The following is a 22360-nucleotide window of genomic DNA, read 5'->3' on the forward strand; positions in this document are numbered from 1 at the left end:
CCAGACTCTCCCTTGGAGCCTCCGGAAGGAGCCCACCCTGCTGACACCTTGATGTTTGGACTTCTTGCATCCCAAGTTGTGAGAGAATAGATTGCTGTTGTTTTTAAGCCATCTAGTTTGTAGGATTTTGTTACAGGAAGCTAATACAATACATTAAACCCCTAAAAGTGTTAGAGGTGGAGGTGGAAGCCAAAGCTCAGAAAAGTCTGACTCTCGAAGAATTCTAGAAAAAGCAAAGGGGGATTTTCAGCAAAATTTGAAAAAAGACACAAACAAGGAAAAGGGTAAGCCTGCTACTCAGGAGGATGCTGTCATTGTCACAAGAGGCCGTAAGACAGCAAATTGGCTCAGCTACCACAGAGGGAACATTAGGCGGAGTGCTGGGCCACACCCCGGCATGGCATTGGCGCCTCCTCCTCCTCGGACGGAGGAAGGGGCTGGGACTGGGGGCATGCGCGGCATTGACTGATGCTTGGGTCACTTCACTTCCACTCTCTGTCAGTGATGTCGGGAAAATCATTTTTAACTTGTCGGTTTTTTTTTTTTTTTTTTTTTTTCTCCTATATACTTAGCTGAAGTCCCCATGTAATTTTCCTGGCTTTTTTCCCTATCTTTTAAATAACTGTAACAATCGACAGCTATTCAAGATTTTCTCTTCTAGTCAAATTGCTTGCTAAGTGAGCTTGTGAAATTAATACACAGTGCTTATTTTACAAGCCAAGGGAAGCGTTATTTCACATATTTGATCAAATGGGTGTGTATAACACAGCCCCCATTTTAAGTAGATTGTATTTTTTCAGTGATTCTACTTCCTCTTGTTCACTATGCCCTTGGAAAATGGAAACCCTCTTCTTGAAGATGCGTGATTTTAGAGCAAGATTTGGTGTCCAAATGAAGTGAGTGAAACATCCTCAGTTCCCTTTGCATTTCTGAAGATGCTCATAGTTACATAGGGGGCAACCTTGGGTTTCTAGGACCCCTGGAGGTTTGGGCAGCCTTGTTCTACCCCCAAAGAAATCGCACTCAAGAAAAACGAAGTCAGGTAGCTTACACCTATAATCCCTGCACTTTGGGAGGCCGAGCTGGGAGGATTGCTTAAGGCCAGGAGTTCAAGATCAGCTGGGCAATAGTGAGACTCCTCTACAAAAAATAAAAAACAAAATTAAAAAACTTAGCCCATTGTGATGGTGTGTGCCTGTCACAGCTACTCAGGAGGTTTAGATAGGAGGATCACTTGAGCCCAGAAGTTGGAGGCTGCAGTGAGCTATGATGACGCCATTGCACCCTAGCCTGGGTGACAGAGACCTTGTATCAAAAAGAAAATAAGAAAAACGATTGTCTAAGTGGACAAATCCCAGTTACCACCCTTAAGAAAAAAGAATTGTCTAACTAGAAACTGTTTGACTCCTTAACATGTTGAGGCAGTGAGCTAGTGAAATGGAATTTTTGCTTCTTTTTACGGAAGGTTTTTACACGCCAACATAATTGAAGCCATCGATGGAGGCAAGAACCATGGGCCTTTCAGTGTCATTATTGTATTTGCATCTTTGTGGTTAATTTAAGTGGCTTTTGCTGCTAGGTTTGAGTCACAATAATTATTATCAAGCTTGGACAGGAACAATAAAGAGCTCTATTTTCCAGGACTGTGAGGATAAAGTCTTCCTCAGATTACTTTGTGGTAAAAGGTCGATTGGTCATTTTCGCTCTCCCAGGCTATGATGTGGTTTACTATAATTTACAAGAGTTGGAGCATCACCTTGGAGGTGGAGGTCAGAATCCCAGCTGCCTCAGTGGTCTGAAAGAACAAGTCGGGGCGGAGGCAAGAGGGCAAGGCAAGACGCGGTGTGTGCCCGCTGGGCGGTGCCTTCTGTGGGCCCTGCCTCAGAGCTCTGCAGACGGGCGTCCCGGCAGCCAGCTGTGCCAGGGCAGCCAGCTGTACAGGAGGGGTGGGTGCATTGGGGCCAATCGCGAGTTTCCTCGTCAGTGTACTTGTTCTATCTGAACATTTCTAGCATTATTTTGCTCACTGTTTACTGTACAACTTGAGGACTGGAGTGACAGGGTCTGTCCTCATCCCTCCCGTCTGTGTAGTGTCGAGGAATCCCAGAACGAGGATGCCACAGGGGGATCGCTGCGACTCAGAGCCCCACAGGGTCCCCTGTGAGGGTGCTGACTCCGGGCTAACGGACTAGCCACACTGATGGCTGTGTGAGAGCCTTCCGCCATGAGCTATTTTCTGTCCACTTGTTTAACTTTCCAAACAGGTCTCTAGAGGGGGGTATTATTAACCCCTTTTTACAAATAAGGAAAGCTCAGATCAGAGGCTTTGCCACTCAGTAGTTGGTGCTCTTCAGAAGGTACCTGACTCCTTGATGCTGCGGTTTCCACTTCTGCAGAGTGGAGGGCAACAGGGACCCTGCCTTGCGGGCTGTCATGGGGTGACAGGAGGTGAGGTGAGCACAGAGCCTGCCCACAGCAGGGACTCAGTGAAGATTTCCCCTCCTCCTCCTATTCCTGATTATTGACATGTTCATCACGTTGTCATTCGTACCCTCATCTTAGTGGGACTCGACAGTCACTTCCCATCCTAGAACAGACTGTTGCTTAATGTGGCATCATTTTGCAACAGGGTCTTCAAAGGTTAAAAAAAAAAGTGGACTGTCACAGAGCTTCCTCGGGGACCCACCTTGCTTCAGTCAATATGCAAGAAATGCTTGTTTATTGTCCTTTTTCTTTGCCCTTATTTCTTGTCTAGGAACAGAAGGCAAGGAGTTATCTTTGGGCTGCCAAGGGTGAGGAAAAGAGATGTGCTAGTGGGCTCACAGGGCAGAAGAGTGAAGGATTGGTATCTGGAAAACAACCTGTGTTTTATCCCTCCCTCCTCCAGCCCTCCCTCCCTCCATCCCTTCTTCAGTCCATAGCAGTTTTGAAGCTTCTGCCACATGCTAGTCAGAGGACACAGCAGGTCGGCAAGAGGTAGTCTGTGCCCTCCTGGAGCTCACATTCTGCTGAACAGAACAAGTGGGGAGATTTAGTTATGTAATTCCAATTTACTTATTTATTTTTTTCTAAAAAAAGCGAACTTCTAAGTCAGGGGAGAGAGAAATGGAATGGAGCTGTGTTGGCTGAGGGGATTACAGTGAGAGAATACAGTTTTCCTATTTTTAATGCTGAGTTCTGGCTCAGTAGGGGGAAAAGCAGGAAAATAATGCTAAGAAGGGCTCTCTTGGCTTTCTCAAGAATGATGGGTTATATGATACTGAAAGTTACAAATAAAGGGATGTGATTTTCATGTAGGGAGCCATCAGCAGAGGCTCCTGGGTGGTCAGGGGGGCAAGGGCAGGAGGGGAAGCCCTAGCATTTGGAATTCCCGGGAACTAAACATTTTAGGAGCTGTATCTTTTTTCACAGCCTCCTGCAAGATGGGGGACCTTATGCTGGTATCTGCCATCTGCCGTGTGATGCGGAATGCCAGGGATTCTGTTTCACTTTGGTTTCTAACACCTCTCTCTCTCTCTCTCTCTCTTTCTCTTTCAGACCCTGCGATTGTCAATGGAGTTTATTGGTCCGAATCCCTAAACAAAGTTTTCGTAGATAACTTTGACCGTGACCCGTCTCTCATATGGCAATACTTTGGAAGTGCGAAGGGCTTTTTTAGGCAGTATCCGGGTGAGTATCCCCTGCATTGACGATTATGGTTCAGATTAATGATCTTGTAACATTTTTCTTTAGGGTTCAGGGTTAAAATGTTTGTCCCTTCCCTTAGATGAAAGTGAACCATTATGTTCAGATCTATTGTAAGGGTGCAGGACAGCAACGGCCAGGTGACACCAGCATGCACGTGTGCACACACAGGCATTGGCCACAGAGCTCCTCCCTGGACCTGCATCTCTATCAGCGGGATAATTCATACAGCTGCCACCACAAGTGAAGAACTGGAGTGTGAAATGTGCCATATTTAATCCTTCCAGATGAGAGTTTGGTTTTATTACTATAACTATGCTATTATTGCTACTATTATTATTGTTGTTGTTATTACTGGGGAAAAGATAAAGTCATACTTGGCAAGTTAAATTCGGACTAAAAGGTGTAAGAAATAGAAAATTTGAACCTGGCTTTCCCCACCCTCAGGCTGGCTCACCTCAGAGGGAAAGGTTGAAACGGCCAAAGCTCTGCCGATGGCAGCAGCCCCTCCGCAGAGACCCGCCGACAGCACCCCCAGCCGCGTGTTTGTCGGAGGCTGTCCGTCATGCCTTTGGAACAGGTGTTCCTTCTGGAGCCTTCCCAGGCCTCTGTTTTGCAATAGGATTTTAATTCTGGCTTGGTTTGAATTTTAATTAAAAAGGGAAGTTTTAATTTTGCTTACAAGTTGTGAAAACAGGACTTGGGGCTGCAATTGTGCCAACATCACAGCTGTAGAAATTAACAAGCTCAACCTAAAAGAAGGAAAAAACACCCTGCATAATCTTGGAGCAATTAAGTAGAGTCTTTTATGTTTTCATTAAGTAAGACTAGGCACCTGATGTCTTCCCACTTCGAGGCACGGAGACTGCCGGCCTCGCCTGGAGGAACTGTTCGCCCTGCGCGCAGCATCTGTCCCCTGGGACTTGCCTGCCGGGTGTCTGTTTTGCCAGATTAGTCAACATTTCCCAAGAGCCATGTTCAGCAGGGCACACACGCTTCCTCCTGCAGAGCACAGAAATTTAAACAATAAACATCCTATTAAAGATAACGTTATAATAAACAGCACACTATTAAAGTTCCAGTGCCACCAAATTGCAATCTGCCTTGAGAAACTCAACAGAGAGCAAATTTGATGCAAATGTTGCTGAAATCAGAGCCTGGTGGGGAGGCTGCTCTGCCCAGGGAGCCACTGGACGGCTATTTCACTGTGCGGCATTTGGATGAAGGTGGGACAGATAAGTAGAATCCACAAATCATCTGTTGTCTCCACCAGCAGGAAGTCCTTAAACTATGGTCACGAGGACATTTGAAAATAATGGGAATCCTCATAAAAGGTTTGTGTAATAGGGGAGATTAATTTACGTACAAGGTTTTTATCAGTCAGAACAGTAGGCTCAGAAATGCCTACAGTTCTTTTATGATACTTTTGGCAGGATTTTAACTTCATAAAATGTCTGTATCTTTTCTGGGTTAGGAAAGACATGGGTCACAGTCCACCAAAGGTGTTTCACTGCCCTGAGAGTGGTCACTCGACTCTGTGCTTGGTTCTCAACACAGGACATACCTCTTGCCTCCTGGACGTGATGTGATTAGAAGAGTGAGCATGAGCATTTTTGCTGGGCTATTTTTCTTTTCAGGATGCCTCTTTCCATTTTTGAGTGATGTAATAGAATGCAGTCAGTGTGCATGTCCTTAAACAGAAGGAGCCTTTCTGCAGTCTTCCACAGTCATGTCCTGAGCTCTGGCTTTGTACCAAGCACTGTGGGAGAGCCTGAGAATAAAATAGTGAACTAGACGGGAGAGGTCTTTGCCCTTGTAAAGTGCCCTCTTGTGGGGAAATGCATTCAGCAGGGATTTTTGGTTGCAAGTGACAGAAACCCAGTTCCAACCAGCTCCAGCAAGAAACACATTTATTGGCTCATATAACTTGAAACCTGGGGAGTGGGCTGCTTGGAACACAGCTGGGTGTCAGTAATCAGCACTGTCATTTGGATTTTGAATCTTTCCTTCCATCTCTCATTTCTGCCTCTATTCTGAAGTTGCTTCACAGGCAGGTGATCTCCCTGTGATGGGGGACATGGCTATGGGATTAGCCTGGTCTGAGTCACACACCCACCATTGAAGCCAGGGGGACAGATTAGTGGGCAGGGTCAGCCATCTGAAACCACGGGGACTAGTCAGGATTTGTGTGGCCTTGCCTAGAGTGGCTTCCCAAATGAAGGGGGATCAGTGACCACCATGGGGAGATGGACAGGTGGATAAATCATCATGGCACAGATTATTTCATGCTAGGATAGGGGAACTAGAAGATGCTGGGGGATCACTGAGAAAGGACTTCAATCCCAACTTCTGGGATGGAGGGAAGAATTCCTGGAAGGAGAATTTTGGTAAGTATTAGGTTGAAAGCACACCTGTGATGAGTCCATTCCTGCATAGATTCACACATAGGGCTTCTCAAGTTCAACTTAATGTCCAATGGGCAGGTGGCAACTCTCTTGTGCTGTGTAAAATAACTTTATGGGATGGTGGAAATGTTCTGTATCTACTCTAAGACAGTAGTCACTGGCCACATGTAGCTATGGAGCACTTGAAATGTGCCTAGTGAGGCTGAAGAACTGAAATTTAAATTTTATTTAATTTTAGTTAATTAAATTTAAATGGCACACATGACTAGTAGCTACCATATTGAATAGCATAACACTACAAAAAAAGACTTTTGTAGTCTGACACTCAGTTTCCAAGGGAATGGCCTTATCTTTCAGTGCCTGTATTGCAGAAGGGTCTCACTGAATAGAGGACTTCCGTTAGGCTCTGTGGTTCTTACTGTATAAAATGTGAACTCTAGCCTGAAATCCTGAAGCATCAGGTTTTCAATCCCTGTCTCTTGCACTAGAATATCAGCCTCTAAGAGGACAGAGACATTTGTTTTGTCCATTACTCTGTCACCAGCAGCAAGAATAATACATTGTAGGAGTATAGGTGCTCAATATGTGTTTGTTGAATGAATGAACCATTCTGTGGATAAAATTGTACCAGATCTATTGTCTCCCATCACACCAGCGGTTATAGAGCAATTTCCCTGCTCGGAGCTGGTTCCCAGCTGCAGTCTGGTGGAGACTTGGCAGCCCAGCAGGGAGCTGACATACATGCGGTGCAGAGCCCTAGTCTCTTTCTTGTCCCATTGATCTCTCTCCTCTGAGTCCTCCCAGGTACCTCCCCTTTCCACCCTAGTGCCCACCATGTGCTGGACATTGGACATACTCTTCTGTTGGCCATTTCCTCATGATGCCTTGTTACTGCCTCATTCCAAGGTTCTCCAGGCCCACTCTCTCCCAGGAGGCAGAGGATCATACCTGCACCATGAGCCGTTTTCCTGTGAGCCTTGACCAGTTCATCCTTTTGTAATCCATTGTGGGACCTGATTGCTCGCTTACCGGGTGAGGCCACCGGTGCTGACCCATCCTTCCTGTTCTGACCAGTCCTTAGCTTTATCTAAAAGGATATGGCTGGCTGACAGCTCCCTGTCCCTCCCTCTGCTTACCTTACCTACCCAGAGAGAAAACTACATCTATACATCATAGGTGGATCAATATCTAATCCAACAAAGAACACCAGTTAGGTTCATGCATCATGATAAGCCTCGGTTCCTTCCCCAGCATCAGACCCTCACCTTTCTAGAGCCACGTCTCAGGGAGCTTGTTCCTGTAGAAAGTTTCAAAGAGAATTTATTGCTTTATCCTTATGCCATGACTTGGGTACCATAGGAAGGCAAAAGCTGCTTCATAGCTACAGCCACAGTGAGGGAGCCAGACCGCTAAGTAAAGAGCTCTCTGCAAGCTTGGACTCATACATGCTGCTTCCTAGTATTGAGTTTAGGTTCTGTGCTTCTGTGCACAGTGTTACTTTGTGTTCGTTCGGTTCCCCGCCTTGCTCACCAGGGTCTGGTTTAGGGATGGGTAAAGTGTGATTGATGGTAGGCCAGCTTAACAAGACCACTCCAATAAAAAATGGTCATGGAAAATAATTTCTTTTAATTTTCACAGTGACCTTCTTATTACATCCTCGTTTATCATGGTGTATAATCTCTCAAGAGATTGTTAAGGGAGATGGCATTTGGTTTATGAAGGAGTTCTTTTTAGAGAAGTGTGTAGCCAGCTTCTCAGAAGGCATTTTCAAGGCAAATCTGACTCCAGCTCCACTCACATTAGATGCCAGGATTTATTCTAGGCCTGATATTTTAGACCTAAAGTTATACTGGAAGGCATGTACTTAAACTTTAGATTATGGGCCAAATTCCAAATATTTTTTTGAGGAAGGAATTGGGCAGAAGCCATTCAGTTAGGGGCAAACCTACATGTACTACCTCTTTCTGGACTTTGTCCTCAAATAGGGAGGAGAAATTCCACGTTGCGATGGGGCAGTCAGTATCTGTTCAGGTGGTGGGTTGTGGAGCTGGTTTCCATGTCATTGGCAGTGCCAGGGAGGTTGTATGGAAAACACTTTGCACCAAGGAGAAGACAAGCAATGGACTAAGACACCCTTTGTTGAGGTGGAGAGAAAGGGGGATCTCAGAGCCAAGCAGAAATAAATCCAGAGAGCAAAAAAGATATCTGGATTTTTCGTGTGCTATTTGTTGTAGTCCTTCATAGTTCTATTAGACAGTCTCAGACCTCGTTGGTACATGCAATTATGTTGGCAGCATGTAGCTTGACCTTCAGACTATTTTGTATTAGGCTATGCTCTGCTGGCCCTACAATTCATGTTTATGTGCTAAAAGAGAACATGAAGTCATATGCTGTCTTAGATGAAATTAATTTTCCTCTAATATTGGTTTTAAATGCCTGTGGGAGAGAAGCTATGGGATATAGGAATGTTACACAATATTTAAAATTCACTCAAATTTGAGCATTTGAATCTGCAGTAGAGATTTTGACATTATTTTCAGTTTCAACTAGGGGTCTGCTAACATTCTAGAGATGCTGTCCTCTGCAAGCTGAAGAGGGCAGGCTGGCAGTCGCCAACACTGGTGATGAAAACCAGAGTGCCTCAGGGAGAAGGCTGAATGGCAGAAAGCTCTGCTGCTGAACTGCACCATTCCTCTTGTCTTGGGTTTCACACCCCACCCAGCGTGGGTGGGGTTCCAGAAGGCACACTGGCACTTCCAGAAATTATGTGGCTCATGGGGGTGCTTCTTGATTAAGTGATAATTCCTTAGATCAGCAGCCCCCAACCTTTTTGGCACCAGGGGACTGGTTTCATGGAAGACAATTTTTCCATGGGATGCGGAGGATGGTTTCAAGATGATTCAGGCAGATTACATTTATTGTGCAGTCCAACCTCTCTGCTAATGATAATCTGCATTTGCAGCCACTCCCCAGTGCTAACATCACTGCCTCAGCTCCACCTCAGATCATCAGGCATTAGATTCTCATAAGGAGCACAAAACCTAGATCCCTTGCATGTGCAGTTTACAGTGGGATTTGCACTCCTTTGAGAATCCAGTGCCACCATGATCTGATGGGAGGTGGGGCTCAGGCAGTGATGCCAGTGATGGAGAGTGGCTGTAAATAGAGGTGAAGCTTCACTTGCTCGCCTGCCGCTCAGCTCCTGCTGTGAGGCCTGGTTCTTGATAGGCCACGGACTGGTACGGTCCTCGGCCTAGGGGTTAGGGACCACAGCTCTAGATCCCAAAGATTTAAGATGATCCAACTATCATTCCTCTTAAATTTGAAGTTACTTGAACATTTTCAAACCATCTGTGTTTGCAAAAAGTTATATACTAAAAAGTTGGTATTTCCTAGGGGAGACAGCACCACCTGGGACAGGGTGTCCTGAAGTTGGTTTCCTAAAACAATTTCTTGTGAAATTCTTGGGGGAGGAAGGAAGGACTCAATGGTGAAATTAGTTTGGTAAATGCCACCTCTGGTGTCCCTGTCATAGATACTCAAGATGTACTTGAGCAGATGAAAGGCCTTCAGATGTTCCTCTCATCCTATAGACACCAGTTTTGCTTTGATTCATTTAACTCATGTAGAACTTCTCATGGAGCACACTTATGGGAACGCCTGTGCAAGGATGAGGACGATGGCATAGAAGTTGAGAGAGCAGGTCTTAGTTCTAACTGGACATCTCAGAAAAATCTGAAGATTTAGGCCCAAATGTCAGTTTTGAGCAAGATGAGTCCCCCCGACCCCCACCAGGCTCATCAAGCCCCGCCTTTGAGTCAAAGTATAAGGTTTATTGTTACATCCAGGGCAGCTGTGCTTGGAATTGCCTTGAGGTACTGTCCACATGCCCACTCCATGTATACCTCACATCCTGACCATGAAGGGCCCAGGCCTCACGGCCCTGCTACCACCCAGGCTCCTTTCCTCTGGCAGGGACGTCCTCTATGTACAGCCACACCAGCACTCCTTCCGTTCCTTGAACTTGACACACTCTTCTCAGCCTAGGACCTTTGCATGTGTTGTTCTCTCTGCCTGGGGTGTTCTTCTCTATCTTGTCGCCACACCTGCTTTTGTTTAACAAATCCTAGCACTATGTCGTGGGTTGAATAGTGTCCTCCCCAAATTCATGTCCACTTGGAGCCTCAGAATGTGACCGTACTTGGAAATAAGACCTTAGCAGATGTGAGTAGATGAGATGAGATCATACTGGATTAGGGTGGCCCTAATGGCTGGTGTCCGTGTAAGAAGAGGAGAGGGTACACACACAGAAGGGAGACAGCGACTGGACTGATGCAACTATAAGGCAAGCAACATTGGGATTGCTAAGAGTCACCAGAGGCCAGGAAGAGACAAGGAAGGATTCTCCCTCAGAGGCTTTAGAGGGAGCTTGGCTCTGCCAATGCCTTGATTTTGAACTTCTAGCCTCCAGAATGATGAGCGAATACATTTCTTTAAGCTACCCAGTTTGCAGTGCAGTCAGCCCTTTGTATCCACGGGTTCTGCATCTGCAGATTCAATCGACCATGGATAGAAAATAGGTGGAAAAAAAAACAGTACATTAAAAAAAATACAGATAAAAATACAGTCTAACAACTATTTACACAGCATTTACATAGTATCAGGTATTATAAGTAATCTGGAGATGGTTTACGGTATGTGGGAGGATGTGTGTAGGTTATAAGCAAATACTATACCATTTTATAGCAAGGACTTAAGCATCTGCAGACTGAGGGGCGGGGTCCTGGTCTCCCATGGACACCAAGGAACGACTGTACTTTATTACACCAGCTCTAGGAAAGTATTTAATAATAAATTGTCATTCCACTCTCAGCTCAAAGATGCCTCCCTCACACAAGGGATCAGAATCACCTTCTTTTATCTACTAGAGCAGCATCAGGTACTCTCCTTCATGACACGTCTGGCACTTGTGGTTCTTACCCAGTGTCTGCTTCCCAACTAGCTATGAGGCTTCCTGAGGCCAGGTGGGAACCAGGGCCATCTTTCTCAGTCACTGCTGTCTGTCCAACAGGCCGAGTCCTTGCCTGTTGAATAAAAATTAGGATTACGGCCGGGCGCGGTGGCTCACGCCTGTAATCCTAGCACTCTGGGAGGCCGAGGCGGGTGGATCACTCGAGGTCAGGAGTTCGAGACCAGCCTGAGCAAGAGCGAGACCCCGTCTCTACTAAAAATAGAAAGACATTATATGGACAACTAAAAATCTATATAGAAAAAATTAGCCGGGCATAGTGGCGCATGCCTGTAGTCCCAGCTACTCGGGAGGCTGAGGCAGTAGGATCGCTTAAGCCGAGGAGTCTGAGGTTGCTGTGAGCTAAGCTGACACCACGGCACTCACTCTAGCCTGGGCAACAAAGTGAGACTCTGTCTCAACAACAACAAAAAAAATAAATAAATTAGGATTAGTAGGCAAAAGGCTCTGGGGTCATCCTATTCAATCCACTTTCACGCTACACTTGTATCTCGTGCTGATTTTCCCAGCAGATTAATTTCATATCAACTTTTCAAAAAGCACCAAGTTTCAGCAGTGCCTGGGAGAAGTTACAAGCCCATATGCAAGGAAATGGTTCCAATCCAAATGGAGATCATTGAGCGTCATTAATTCCTTCCCCCCAGGCCCTGCCCTAAACGTTGGGGTGGTAAAAGAGAATAGCCACTTTCTGCTCCTCAGGGAGCAGACCATGACAGGGCTGTGGTAGGAGAAAGACGGCAGAGCGAGAGAATGGTGTGGGCAGTCACTAGCATATGCAGCGATGGCCGTGGTCTAAGAACACCCACCACAGTTCAATTCAAGAAACATCCATTGAATACCTACCATAGGTCAATGCATTTAAAAAACAAAAAATAAAAAAATTCTTGTTACATCACAGTCATGCCAATTATTTGTGGAATTATAAATCTAAACATTGCCTACCTTCACCAGGTATATAATTTCACTGTGTGTCAAGACTATGCCATCCTAATGTTACGGGGCTTTGTACAAAGCAATGTGTTAGACATTTTTAAAATAAATTGCATTCATGTCCCTTAGTGTACAATATTGTGTCAGTTATATTTTATCTTTGTTACCTAAGGACCTTCAATTGGCAGTAGCTTCTTATACGTCTGTTTTCCGACTTCTTATGGGGCGCTCTTCATACTTAGCAGATACGCAGGTGGGAAATTCAGGTACAAGGAGGACAGGATAAAATACCTCTTTGGGTTACAAACTGCCATCTCGAGGTTATCTGTGCAATAATTTGGGGGATGCTGTCTTAAGCACATGATGCCTATTATTAGCCCAAAGTGGTCCAGAAAGCTGACCATCGTTAATTAGAAAGGAGACTCTCAATGCTACAGGATTTTCTCCTGTCAAAACGATTTTTCTGCTTTTATCTTCTTATGTCCAAAGTCTGTGTTTCAAATCCTCCGTCCCTGAGCAGCAATGATGGTTGAAAACAATGATTTTTTTTTATCTTATTTTTAAGCAGAAAGTGCCTTTCTTTTTAAATGAAATTTTATTCTTAAAAATTAAGTTGGATATATCCTAACCAGTTTGCAAACCACAAGACTAAAGATGTTGGATCTGATTTTACACATGGGGAAAACTCCCCAGGCTTCAGGAGCTGAAACTCAAACTTTATTATGCAGGATAATTAAAGCCATTTTATTTCATTTTGGTGTGGAAAGCCAGGCCAAAATTCCTGATTTTAAAAACAGGAGTGAGGAAGGAGCAGACCTGTGTATATTCGGAGATGGAAACATTGTATCATATGCCTTCTAACCCCCTTGCTATAGACATTACCTCACCCAGGTCCAGGGATGAGGCCCGACTCTGTCCAGTGATCTATGGATAATGTCACCAGGTCCAACAACCTGCTGGACAGTGAGAAATGACCTTGGCTACCTTTATCATTAGCAAAAGGAAGGGGCTGGAGTCACTTCCTCTCTCGATGGACAACAAAATACTGAAGATGTCTCCACTGTGCAGGTCTCTGGCACAGCGGAGCTGAGACTATGTTTCTGTGGGGTTATGGCCTGAGAGCTCCTTCCCAGAGCTGGTGATGAAGCATGTGATAAACTCCGGGGTTGGTCTTTGCATGTGATTTTTCACCCTGTCCATTCAATCAGCAAAGCAGAGCAGCCTTGAAATGCTATGAATAAATATTTGAAGTTTCTGGGTTTCTTATAACCCCATTTTTCTTCTAGGGATTAAATGGGAACCAGATGAGAATGGAGTCATTGCTTTTGACTGCAGGAACCGAAAATGGTAGGCAATGGTCAAACCTCTTAGTTATTTTTTAAGGAGAAATCCTGAAGTGAGGTCAGGATTCATTTTTACTTAATTTTTCCCTGACCTAGGTACATCCAGGCAGCAACTTCTCCGAAAGACGTGGTCATTTTAGTTGACGTCAGTGGCAGCATGAAAGGACTCCGTCTGACTATCGCGAAACAAACAGTCTCGTCTATTTTGGATACGCTCGGGGACGATGATTTCTTCAACATAATTGCTGTGAGTGCAGCTGTTTTGTGCTTTCTTTGCGCTTAGGGTTCATTTGATCTTTTAGCAGCAACAGATTAACATTGTTATTGCTATTGGATACAGAGCAACTAGAGGCCCGAACACGAGACCTGGTTAGCCCCAGAGAGTTCACAGAGTCATGGACAGTGGAGGGGCCATGGAAGACTTTGGGGCTTTGGGGAATGCAGTTGAACACATCACCTCTGTTAGCCTAGCACACGGCCACTGTCATCTGGAATAATAGCACCAGATTTGCTTTCCCTGGGGAGCCGACAGCTTTCAGAACCTTGGGGAACAGACCTGGCAAGATTTTCTTTAAACCACTAGAATTTCTCACATGGAAATGAACTTTAAGCTAGGTTAGCCTGATGATAACAATGGTAATAATAACCATGATCGTGACACAATTAAAACGTGGAAGGCAGCTAACGGCTCACAGAACACTTCCGCTCAGCTCCTGAAACAAAGGTGGCATTTATTAAGTGCTTGCCATGTACCTTACACTTCACATTTTTATTGTCTTCATTTTTCACAATGACTCTTAGAGGTAGGGGGTGGTTTGGCACATTCTCAGAGGAAGATACTGAGATTGAGAGAGTGTCAGTAACTTGTCCAAGGCCACAAGGCTGGGAAGGGGGGATCCAGGAACCAAGGCTGAGGCTGGGCAGTGACACGTGGCCTGGAAATGACCACTTATTCAGGTTTCTATCCCCAGTTCTTTTTCTTCTTCTCCTGGATTCTTTGGTTTGATTCTCATCATATCCCTCGTGTTCCTCCCACTCTCTTTCCAAAGACCATAGTCACACGAGCCTGATTCTTTTCCTTGAGTGCCTAACCGGGTGCTCATGTGTTGGGGACACTTGTGCTTTTCCATGTCACATCTGCTTGGACATGGAGGTGTTGCTGTAGACAATGGAGGCAGCCGGGGGAGGGGCAGAGCTTGGGCTTTGGAGTGGGGACTAAGTTTCGAATCCTAGTTCTGCCGCATATGCTGTGCGTCTTGGGGCTACCTCCTTTAGTCTGAGCAGCAGCCCTCTCAGCTGTGAAGTGGGTGTATCCTTATCACCCACAGGTTAGCTACTGGGATTACCTGAGCAGAGACACCAGTGTGGAGCTGGAGCACAGGACTCCCTTGGCCAAGGGAGCATGGGAAAGAAGGGGGTGCTCTGGGGATGCTGCTGCTGTGGTCTGGTCAGACCCTTGGGCAGAGAGGGTCGTCATGGAACCCCATGCCCTGGCAGCCTTCCTTGTGGGCAAGACACCCACTTACATTCACCCAGCAGGGGGCAGGGGTGTTTAAGGGACGTGGGGGTTGCAGAGAGGATTGCTTGAGCTAGTGTCTGCATACATGCCTCTTCTGATGAACTCTCAGAACAAAAGGGCACAACTGCAGGGTGACATGATTTACAGCTTCAGATTTTAAGATGTCCCAAAGAGGAAAGAGAAAAGAAAGAATACTAAATTCCTCAGGAACAGGGGTTAGTCTTGTTTATTCACAGATGTATCCCCAGCTCCTAGGACAGTGTTTGGCAAATAGCAGGAGTTTAAACATTTGTTGACCATCTAATAACAGCAGCTGCCTTTCACAGAGTGCCCACTGTGTGCAGGCCCATCGCTAAGTGTCCTATGTGGGCTATGTTATTAAACCTTCACCGCAGCTCTGTGCCACATGGCCTGGAAAGAGAGGCACAAAGCAGCAGAAATGACCATCTGGAGTCACACAGCCAGAAAAAGTGGCATAGTTGAGACTCAGACACTGTCCGGCTCTACCTCCTGCTGCTTCCGAGCAGAAGTAAAGAGAATGTAGTTGATCCACTCAACTGGCTTATCAGGAAATGATGTGGCCCCGGGGTACAGTTCTTTGGAAGGCGACTTTCAGACAGTTAGAACTTTGGATTTTCTAATCAAGAAAAGTTACTCTAGTGCTCAGCCTGGCTGTGAATATGCAAATGTGGCTTGATCCCCACACTTCCTGAAGCATTTACAGATAAGAAGCAGCTAATTTGAGACTATCTTTCTCATTAATCTTTAATTACTCATTATAGAGGTATCAGAAATTCACATAATAAGAAGAGCTAACTAATTACACCCTGAGTCCTTTATCAGTCAGGATTTATTGTTCTGTTAACAAAACCAATCGATTGAAATAATCTATGTAAGTTCATTAAGATATACAAACAGTGTCAACTCAATAAAGAAGAGAGGGTGATTAAGATAATTAAAAGTAGACATGCCAGTTATTATAGAACAGTTAAGAAAAAAATTATTTTTTTATTACCCCAATTGCCCCCTCATATAAAGAAAACCATTAGAGGTCCCATTAACCCCCACTGTACATCAGTTTGTTGGTTTTCAACATTGATAATCAGTATCAGCACTACCTACCTACATGATTATTTCAACAACTAGAAAGACACTCTAAACTTTTTTTATTTAAAGCCTTTGTAGCAAAATCTCTGTTCCCCTAGAGGGTAAGAGAAAGGATAAGATACATTAGTAAGTTTACAATAGAAGACCAGGGTCATAAAGGAACCATTAATTAACAGTAACATTTACATGCTGATTGATTTTTAATGTAGGCAGCATATGTAAAAATTTTAAACAATTCAGAAATTGTTTTTATTCCCTTTCTGCTTGGCACATATTCTTCTAAATTTTTCTATGCATATGAACATACAATTTTTTCACAAAAATAGAATCATATTTTGCAGAATATTCAGCAACTTGCTTCTATATTCTTATTGCAATCAGATATATTTGAATAGCAGAGCATTCCATCTCATTTTCTACTCAAGAGTGCTACAGTGAATGGACTCTTCACTGTATGGAATGCAATGAATGGAATGCATATATTTTTGCAAGATTAGGTGTGCTTATGTTGAATAAAGCCTAGAAGTGAAATTGCTGCACAAAAGGGTATGCACATAGGTTCTACCAGAACGTCCACCAAGCAGGTATAATGTTTACACAGTCACTAATAGTTTAAGGGTTCTAAATAATGGTGGATTCATAACTGGCAAATTTTCATTTGCATTCCCTTGAATTGTCTCTCCCAACCTCAGTGTGTTTCACCCATTTTGCCTTGCTGAATTATTATTTTTTTCCTCCATCAGCTCCTCCTCTTTCCAACTTGGCATAATTGCTCTAGTAATAGGGTGTGGATTTTCCCTCAATCTGCTTAAAATGGTCACTTGCTTCCTGTCTAGAGGGTGACCCAGCTGCAGGTTCTTGTAAGTGCAGGGGGATGGGATATTTGAAACTCCCTCTAGAACGTCCTGCACATCTGTTCAAATGCATTGTTCTTGTCCACTGGATTCCATTTACTGGAGGGGACATTATCATTTCACCCTTCATTATGCTGTCAGCCTTCCTTTGCTTGCTGGGTAGATGTTCGAGGAGACATTTCAGTGTTTTAGAGGGAAAGTAAAGAATACAATCTTTACTTTCAATGTTGGAAGCCCTTGTGCGCTGTAGGTTTTTGTTTGTACAAATCTAATCCATCCTTGCCATTTGATTTTCAGTGCCATAAAAGAGGAGGAAGGAGGGAGATTTAAATAGTGGGAAAGGCTTTCCTTGCCCACTTGAGTCAGTTTTGCAGTTTTGCACGTTTTATTAAGTTGATTGCATACTGCATCTTATATTAATATATGGAAAAGCTTCTGATCTAGGCCTTTCCAGAGAATAAATGTAAAAAGATAATACTAAAAATTGTTTTAGCTTTCATGGGCAAGGTATTGCAAAATCTATCTAAAACTGACAAACCAACTGATTGAATTATAGAAGAACAGTTAAAATATGAGAGTGATTTTGTGCAAAGTTAAAAATTTAAGGTGAAGCCACTGGTGCATGAAGAGAGATGTCTCTGACAAGAGAAAAGGCATATTTTTCTGATTCACTTTGAAGTCTAACTTCAAGCCATGCATTAAATTAACAATATTATCATAAAAATGAGGGTGCTAATTCTGTCCAATGCTGAAATTTGAAAAATGATTTTACAGAAGCCTAAGCCATGCATTAAATGAACGCAGTATTAACTGGGCTGATACTGTTAAATCAATTTAAATGCCTCCTGCAGCTCATATTTGTGCAGAGTCGAATTGAGAAGAGCATCATTTGTTAGTTCAACCCAGAACTTGCTGGTGCCCTGGTTTTAATTTGCAGAATTTTCTTTAGAACTGTTTCTCCAGTGCTTTGCCTGCTGTGGATTTGCTTTTTAAAGTAATCGATTCCATATTAAAAGTATGAGGATGGTATTTTCTTTCAGTGCTCATTTGTTCTGTACTACTAATTATGTCCAGTCGTGTTTCAAATTACATAAGAAGCTTTTGTAATGCGAAAGATCCCTGGGATGCCTTGTGTTGGTGAAAATATTGTGGGTTCATCTGCTTCATTACATAATCCCTACGCATTTTCATTCTAAAGGTTATTTAATCAAAAGTGCACCAATAAAACCATAAAAATATTTAATGGCGTCCCAGCAATTCTGGATCAGTTTCTTGCATTATATGAGCGTGCCAGCATTTTAATTCTACGGGGCTTTTGTGGAACTTTGGATTCGTTAAGACATACCCACTTATTTCCTTCACTTTTTGTTTATTTATCTGTTTTTTGAAAGGGGTAGAGATTCTCATCTTATTTTTTTGTTTCTGTGCCAACTATTTTTTTTTTCTGGCTTTGTTCCTAGTCTTTTCCATTAGTGATCTTCTCTACAATTTTGCCTTTTCATTTCTTTGTTCTGCTTATTGATTCATTCAGCAAATAATATTGAGCACTCAGTGTTAAGCACCGGGGCTGCCTTTGTAAGTAAGGCAGAAGGCAGGAGTGCTCTCAGAGACCTCAGGTTTTGTGCGTGTGAGCGCAGTGGGGGTACCCGGGAAGCAGGTGCTTGTAAGGCCCACAGTGCAGTGTGGTCAGTGCAGTCTTGCAGAGGAGGTAGCGAGGGGTCTGGAGCGGGGCCCACAGAGCCATGGGAAGTGACAGAGTGATGACTGAGTGATAAGTAGGCCAGCCGGCAAATGTGATGGGTAGGGCAGGGAGGGAAGGAGGAAGGGGTTAACAACTGAGGAGAAGGTGACATTTGAGGTTGTAGGAACCTCTCCTCCGTGTCTGGAGCATATTGGTGTGGGGGTGAATGTGGGTGAACAGGCCGGGTGGGTGATGGTGCAATCAATGGACTGGATTGACAGAGGCAGGCCAGATCACACCAGCCTGGCCAGCCACGTGGAGGAACGGGGACAGTGTCTGGAGGCAGTGGAGGGACACGGACCAAGTCTCAGTTTCAGGGTAAGGTGTTGACATGTTCCCTAAAGTCCTTACTTGTGTCTTGCCTCACCCTCTTTTCTAGGCAACTGCTGATCTTCTGTTGGGCCCTACGCTGCATTGCTTTCATCCATGCGGTCCAGCTCCCAACAGGAAGCAGGGTTCAGATTCCTCCATGTCATCCAGAACCCAGAGTCAGTCATCCTCTGCTCTCTGGGTCTTTGGGCCAGAGAGCCAGTGGTCTTTGGGCTGCACTTTATATGAGCTGACGTGTGACATGATTCTGTGGGTTTCTGTCTCAGGCATTTAGACAGTAACATGTGCCTGATGGTGCAGTATCTAGTCTCCAACAAATGCGGAGACCATGCTCTCCAAAGGAGGCCAAGGGCATGGGACCCTTGTTCCCAAGAGTGGGTCACTTTGCCATCGCCTGCACCACCTCCTTCCTGCTAAGCAAGCACCAGCTCCCGGTGGAGGGTGTCGTCTGTTGGCCTTTCTCTCTATGCAGCACACGTTACACTCACATACACATTTTCTTTCCTTTTTGTGTACTTGCCTCCTTTCTCTTTCTCACATGCCAGGTTCCATGTTGGCTGTCGAATGATCTCAGTTCATCCTCACAGTGAGCTTATGAGAGAGGTGCAGTTAGAATCCCCGTTTCTCCCACACAAATACCGAGGCCGTGGTTCCCCAGCTAGTGTATGGCAGAGCCAGGATTTGAACCCCAGCCTGTCTGTCTCAGTTGCTTTAGTTCTACTGCTCTACCCTTGTGTGAATCAGAAGAGGAAAGCCAACCAGGAAGGAGGAGGGGAGGAAAGCTAACAGTGACCGAGTCCCTGTGTGCTATGTAGCAGGTTCTAAGCTCTTTAAGGGGTGAAAGTCCTTTGTGTATCTCCTCCCCATGAGGTTGGTTGCTATGTCCAGGGCTGCCTAGGCCCTCTCCCGTCCCTCTAAGAGACTCTTCCCACTTCCCAGAAATTTGCAGGAAGGACTAACCACTCTGGCCCTGGCAGGAGGGGGAAGGTTGAGTGCCTCTTTAGGGTTCAGTCCTGGTAGTGGGAGGAAGTAAAAACGAGTAACAGAAGGAGTTTGCCTCTGGGCGGTGACGATGTGCATTGCATCCTTTGCTTCTGCGGACTGTCGATATCAGATCCTTTAACACATTGACTGCCGCACTAGAAAAAAAATTGTTTTTGTTTGGGGCCACGGTGTTTTATTACAAAAATAGAATAAAAACTTCGAAAACAAAACGATCCTTTCTAATTTAATGAAAAATTTGTTATTTTTTATTGTTTTCTGTGCATGAGTTATATACAACTTGAAAAAATAGTTCACACGGCTCCGAAGGTAGAGACGTGGAGTTACATGTGCTTCATGAGGCCCTGGGCTCAAAACCGGCGTGAGTTAAATACAACTCACATGGCAGTTAATGTGTTAAGTAGGGACTAAGGAGAGCTATTTATAATGCTGTTGTGCCTTTGAGAAGAGGTGACCAGATCTTCAGTTGTAAATTGATATGGCCATCCTACATTATTATTTCACGAAACAGAAATCTAGGGAACATACTTAAAAATGCAGGAGCTGAAAGGCTTCCAAAGGGATAGCTGCCAGGAGTCTGGAAGCAGGTCCATGTGTGCGGCATCCTGGGTGACCCCCGGGAGCAGCCGCTGGGCAGTGTGATGAGCATGCACGGCTGTGGGCCTCTGTGTCGCAGTGGCCTGGTGTGCGCCGTTCCCTTACTTGCACGCTGAGCCCCGCTCCCTTTGGTGATACAGACCAGATTGCTCAGCATAGCTTTATCCTTATGCAGTCAAGGGAAATTAGTCAACTGCAAGCTTGGATGATGCCACTAACAAGCTGGCTGGGGTTCAGAAGAGCAGATTCCTCCACTGAGGCCACAGCGCACACAGTGATGGCGAGCATGGTTTCGATTACTGCACATGTACCTCCCTGATGAGGGAAGGAACTTCTTGGTCTTCTTGACTTTTAAACCCCCTGTGCAGCCCCCACATGCACAGACTTTTACACGAGCAAAGCAGTTTCAGCTCTGTTGCTCACTAGATCTCTACAGGGGAGGCCCTGGAGGGTAAACAGAAGATTAATTAGCATCTTCTTATGCATGCGAATCTGGGATCAGAGAAGTTTAGTGACTTTCCCAAGGCCACACAGTGGCAGAAGTAGGACTTGGACCCAAGTGCCACCCCAGGAATCAACTTTGAGAGTGTGTATTAGGTAGAATGACAATGAAGTTTTTAAATTTACCTGGAAAATAGAGAAATAAGAGTAAGAAGAACCAAGGTGGGAACATCAGGAAATATTGGGGCTCTAAGTTACAGAACAGGTGAACAAAGGTTGGTTCAGCAACAGGCATCTAATAATGTCAGGTAAGAAGCCTGGAGGAGGCAGCTGCAGTCTTGAGGCAGTGGCCAGCACTGTCTTCAAGGACCCGCACTGGCTCCACCTTCCTTCGGCTTTGCTTTCCATTCTTTGTCTTGTCACCTCATGGTTGCACGTGGCTGCTGCAAGTCCAAATAGCTTCTCCAGCAGAAAGGAAAGAGTGAGTGTAGAAGAGTTTCCTTTATGGCAGGAAAATGTTTCATTGAAACTGCCCAGAAAACTTCCTCTTATGTCTCACTGGCTGGGGATGGGTCACTTGACCACCCCTGGCTGCAAGGCGGGCTGTGGACGCGTGTGTCCAGCAGAGAGGAACTGGATGGCTGTGGTTGGCTAAGACTGATTATGCGCCAGGCCTTAGGAATGGGCACATTGTCACCCTGAACCAAATCAGTCAGCAAAGGGGGTGAAATAGAAGAAAATGTCAGTCCAATAGGGACTGAGAACTTTGGAGGACTTTTTCTTTATGCTGAACTGTGCAATTGCTTCTTGGATCCTGAGATGACGTTCCCTTTGTTGATTGAAAGTCACACTCCCAATTCTCAACGGCTAATTTCAGAATGGTATAAATATATTTTTTTCTCCATGCCTCATCAGAAGATATTTAAGGTCTAAGACCGTTGGGATGTAGTTTTTCAAATACTCTCTTATGACAAAGAACAAAGATTAAGGGGAGCGGGGGGGAGCGGGGGGCGGGAAGAGTCTGAGTGATAAGAAATTTGCAGGTTTGGGGATTAGAGAGGAGAAGTTGCGGGCTGTGAAGTCAGACTGCCTGGACTTGAATAAGGACTCCACCCCTTACTTACTCCCTGGCGTCTTTGGGCAAGTTGTTCGTCCTTGCTCTGCCTCAGTTTCCCCATCTGTAAAGGGAGAGTGGTTGGAAGTACTTGCCACATGAGGCAGAGATAACCCGCAGATGAAGTTTGCCCTGTGTTAGATGAAGTCAGTGCTCAGTCACAGCTAATTGCCAATGTCAGCGTCACCACTACTCCTGCTTGCTTGGTATAAGCATCTCTGCACGCGAAACCTGACGCATCCCCATTGCTGTTGCAGCAGCTGC

The 22360-nt window shown here is 45.0% G+C and overlaps 1 protein-coding gene across 1 annotated transcript in view; it reads left to right on the top strand.

Annotated features, from left to right (window-relative positions):
• Positions 1-22360, top strand: part of CACNA2D3 (calcium voltage-gated channel auxiliary subunit alpha2delta 3) — an 850367-nt gene that overhangs the window by 385938 nt on the left and 442069 nt on the right. The window contains exons 6-8 of the mRNA XM_069473712.1: positions 3538-3669; positions 13335-13395; positions 13488-13638. Coding sequence (XP_069329813.1) covers positions 3538-3669; positions 13335-13395; positions 13488-13638 — 344 coding nt within the window. The remainder of the gene's footprint in view (positions 1-3537; positions 3670-13334; positions 13396-13487; positions 13639-22360) is intronic.

This window comes from Eulemur rufifrons, chromosome 7 (genome assembly GCF_041146395.1).
Source record: "Eulemur rufifrons isolate Redbay chromosome 7, OSU_ERuf_1, whole genome shotgun sequence".
Classification (NCBI taxonomy): Eukaryota; Metazoa; Chordata; class Mammalia; order Primates; family Lemuridae; genus Eulemur; species Eulemur rufifrons.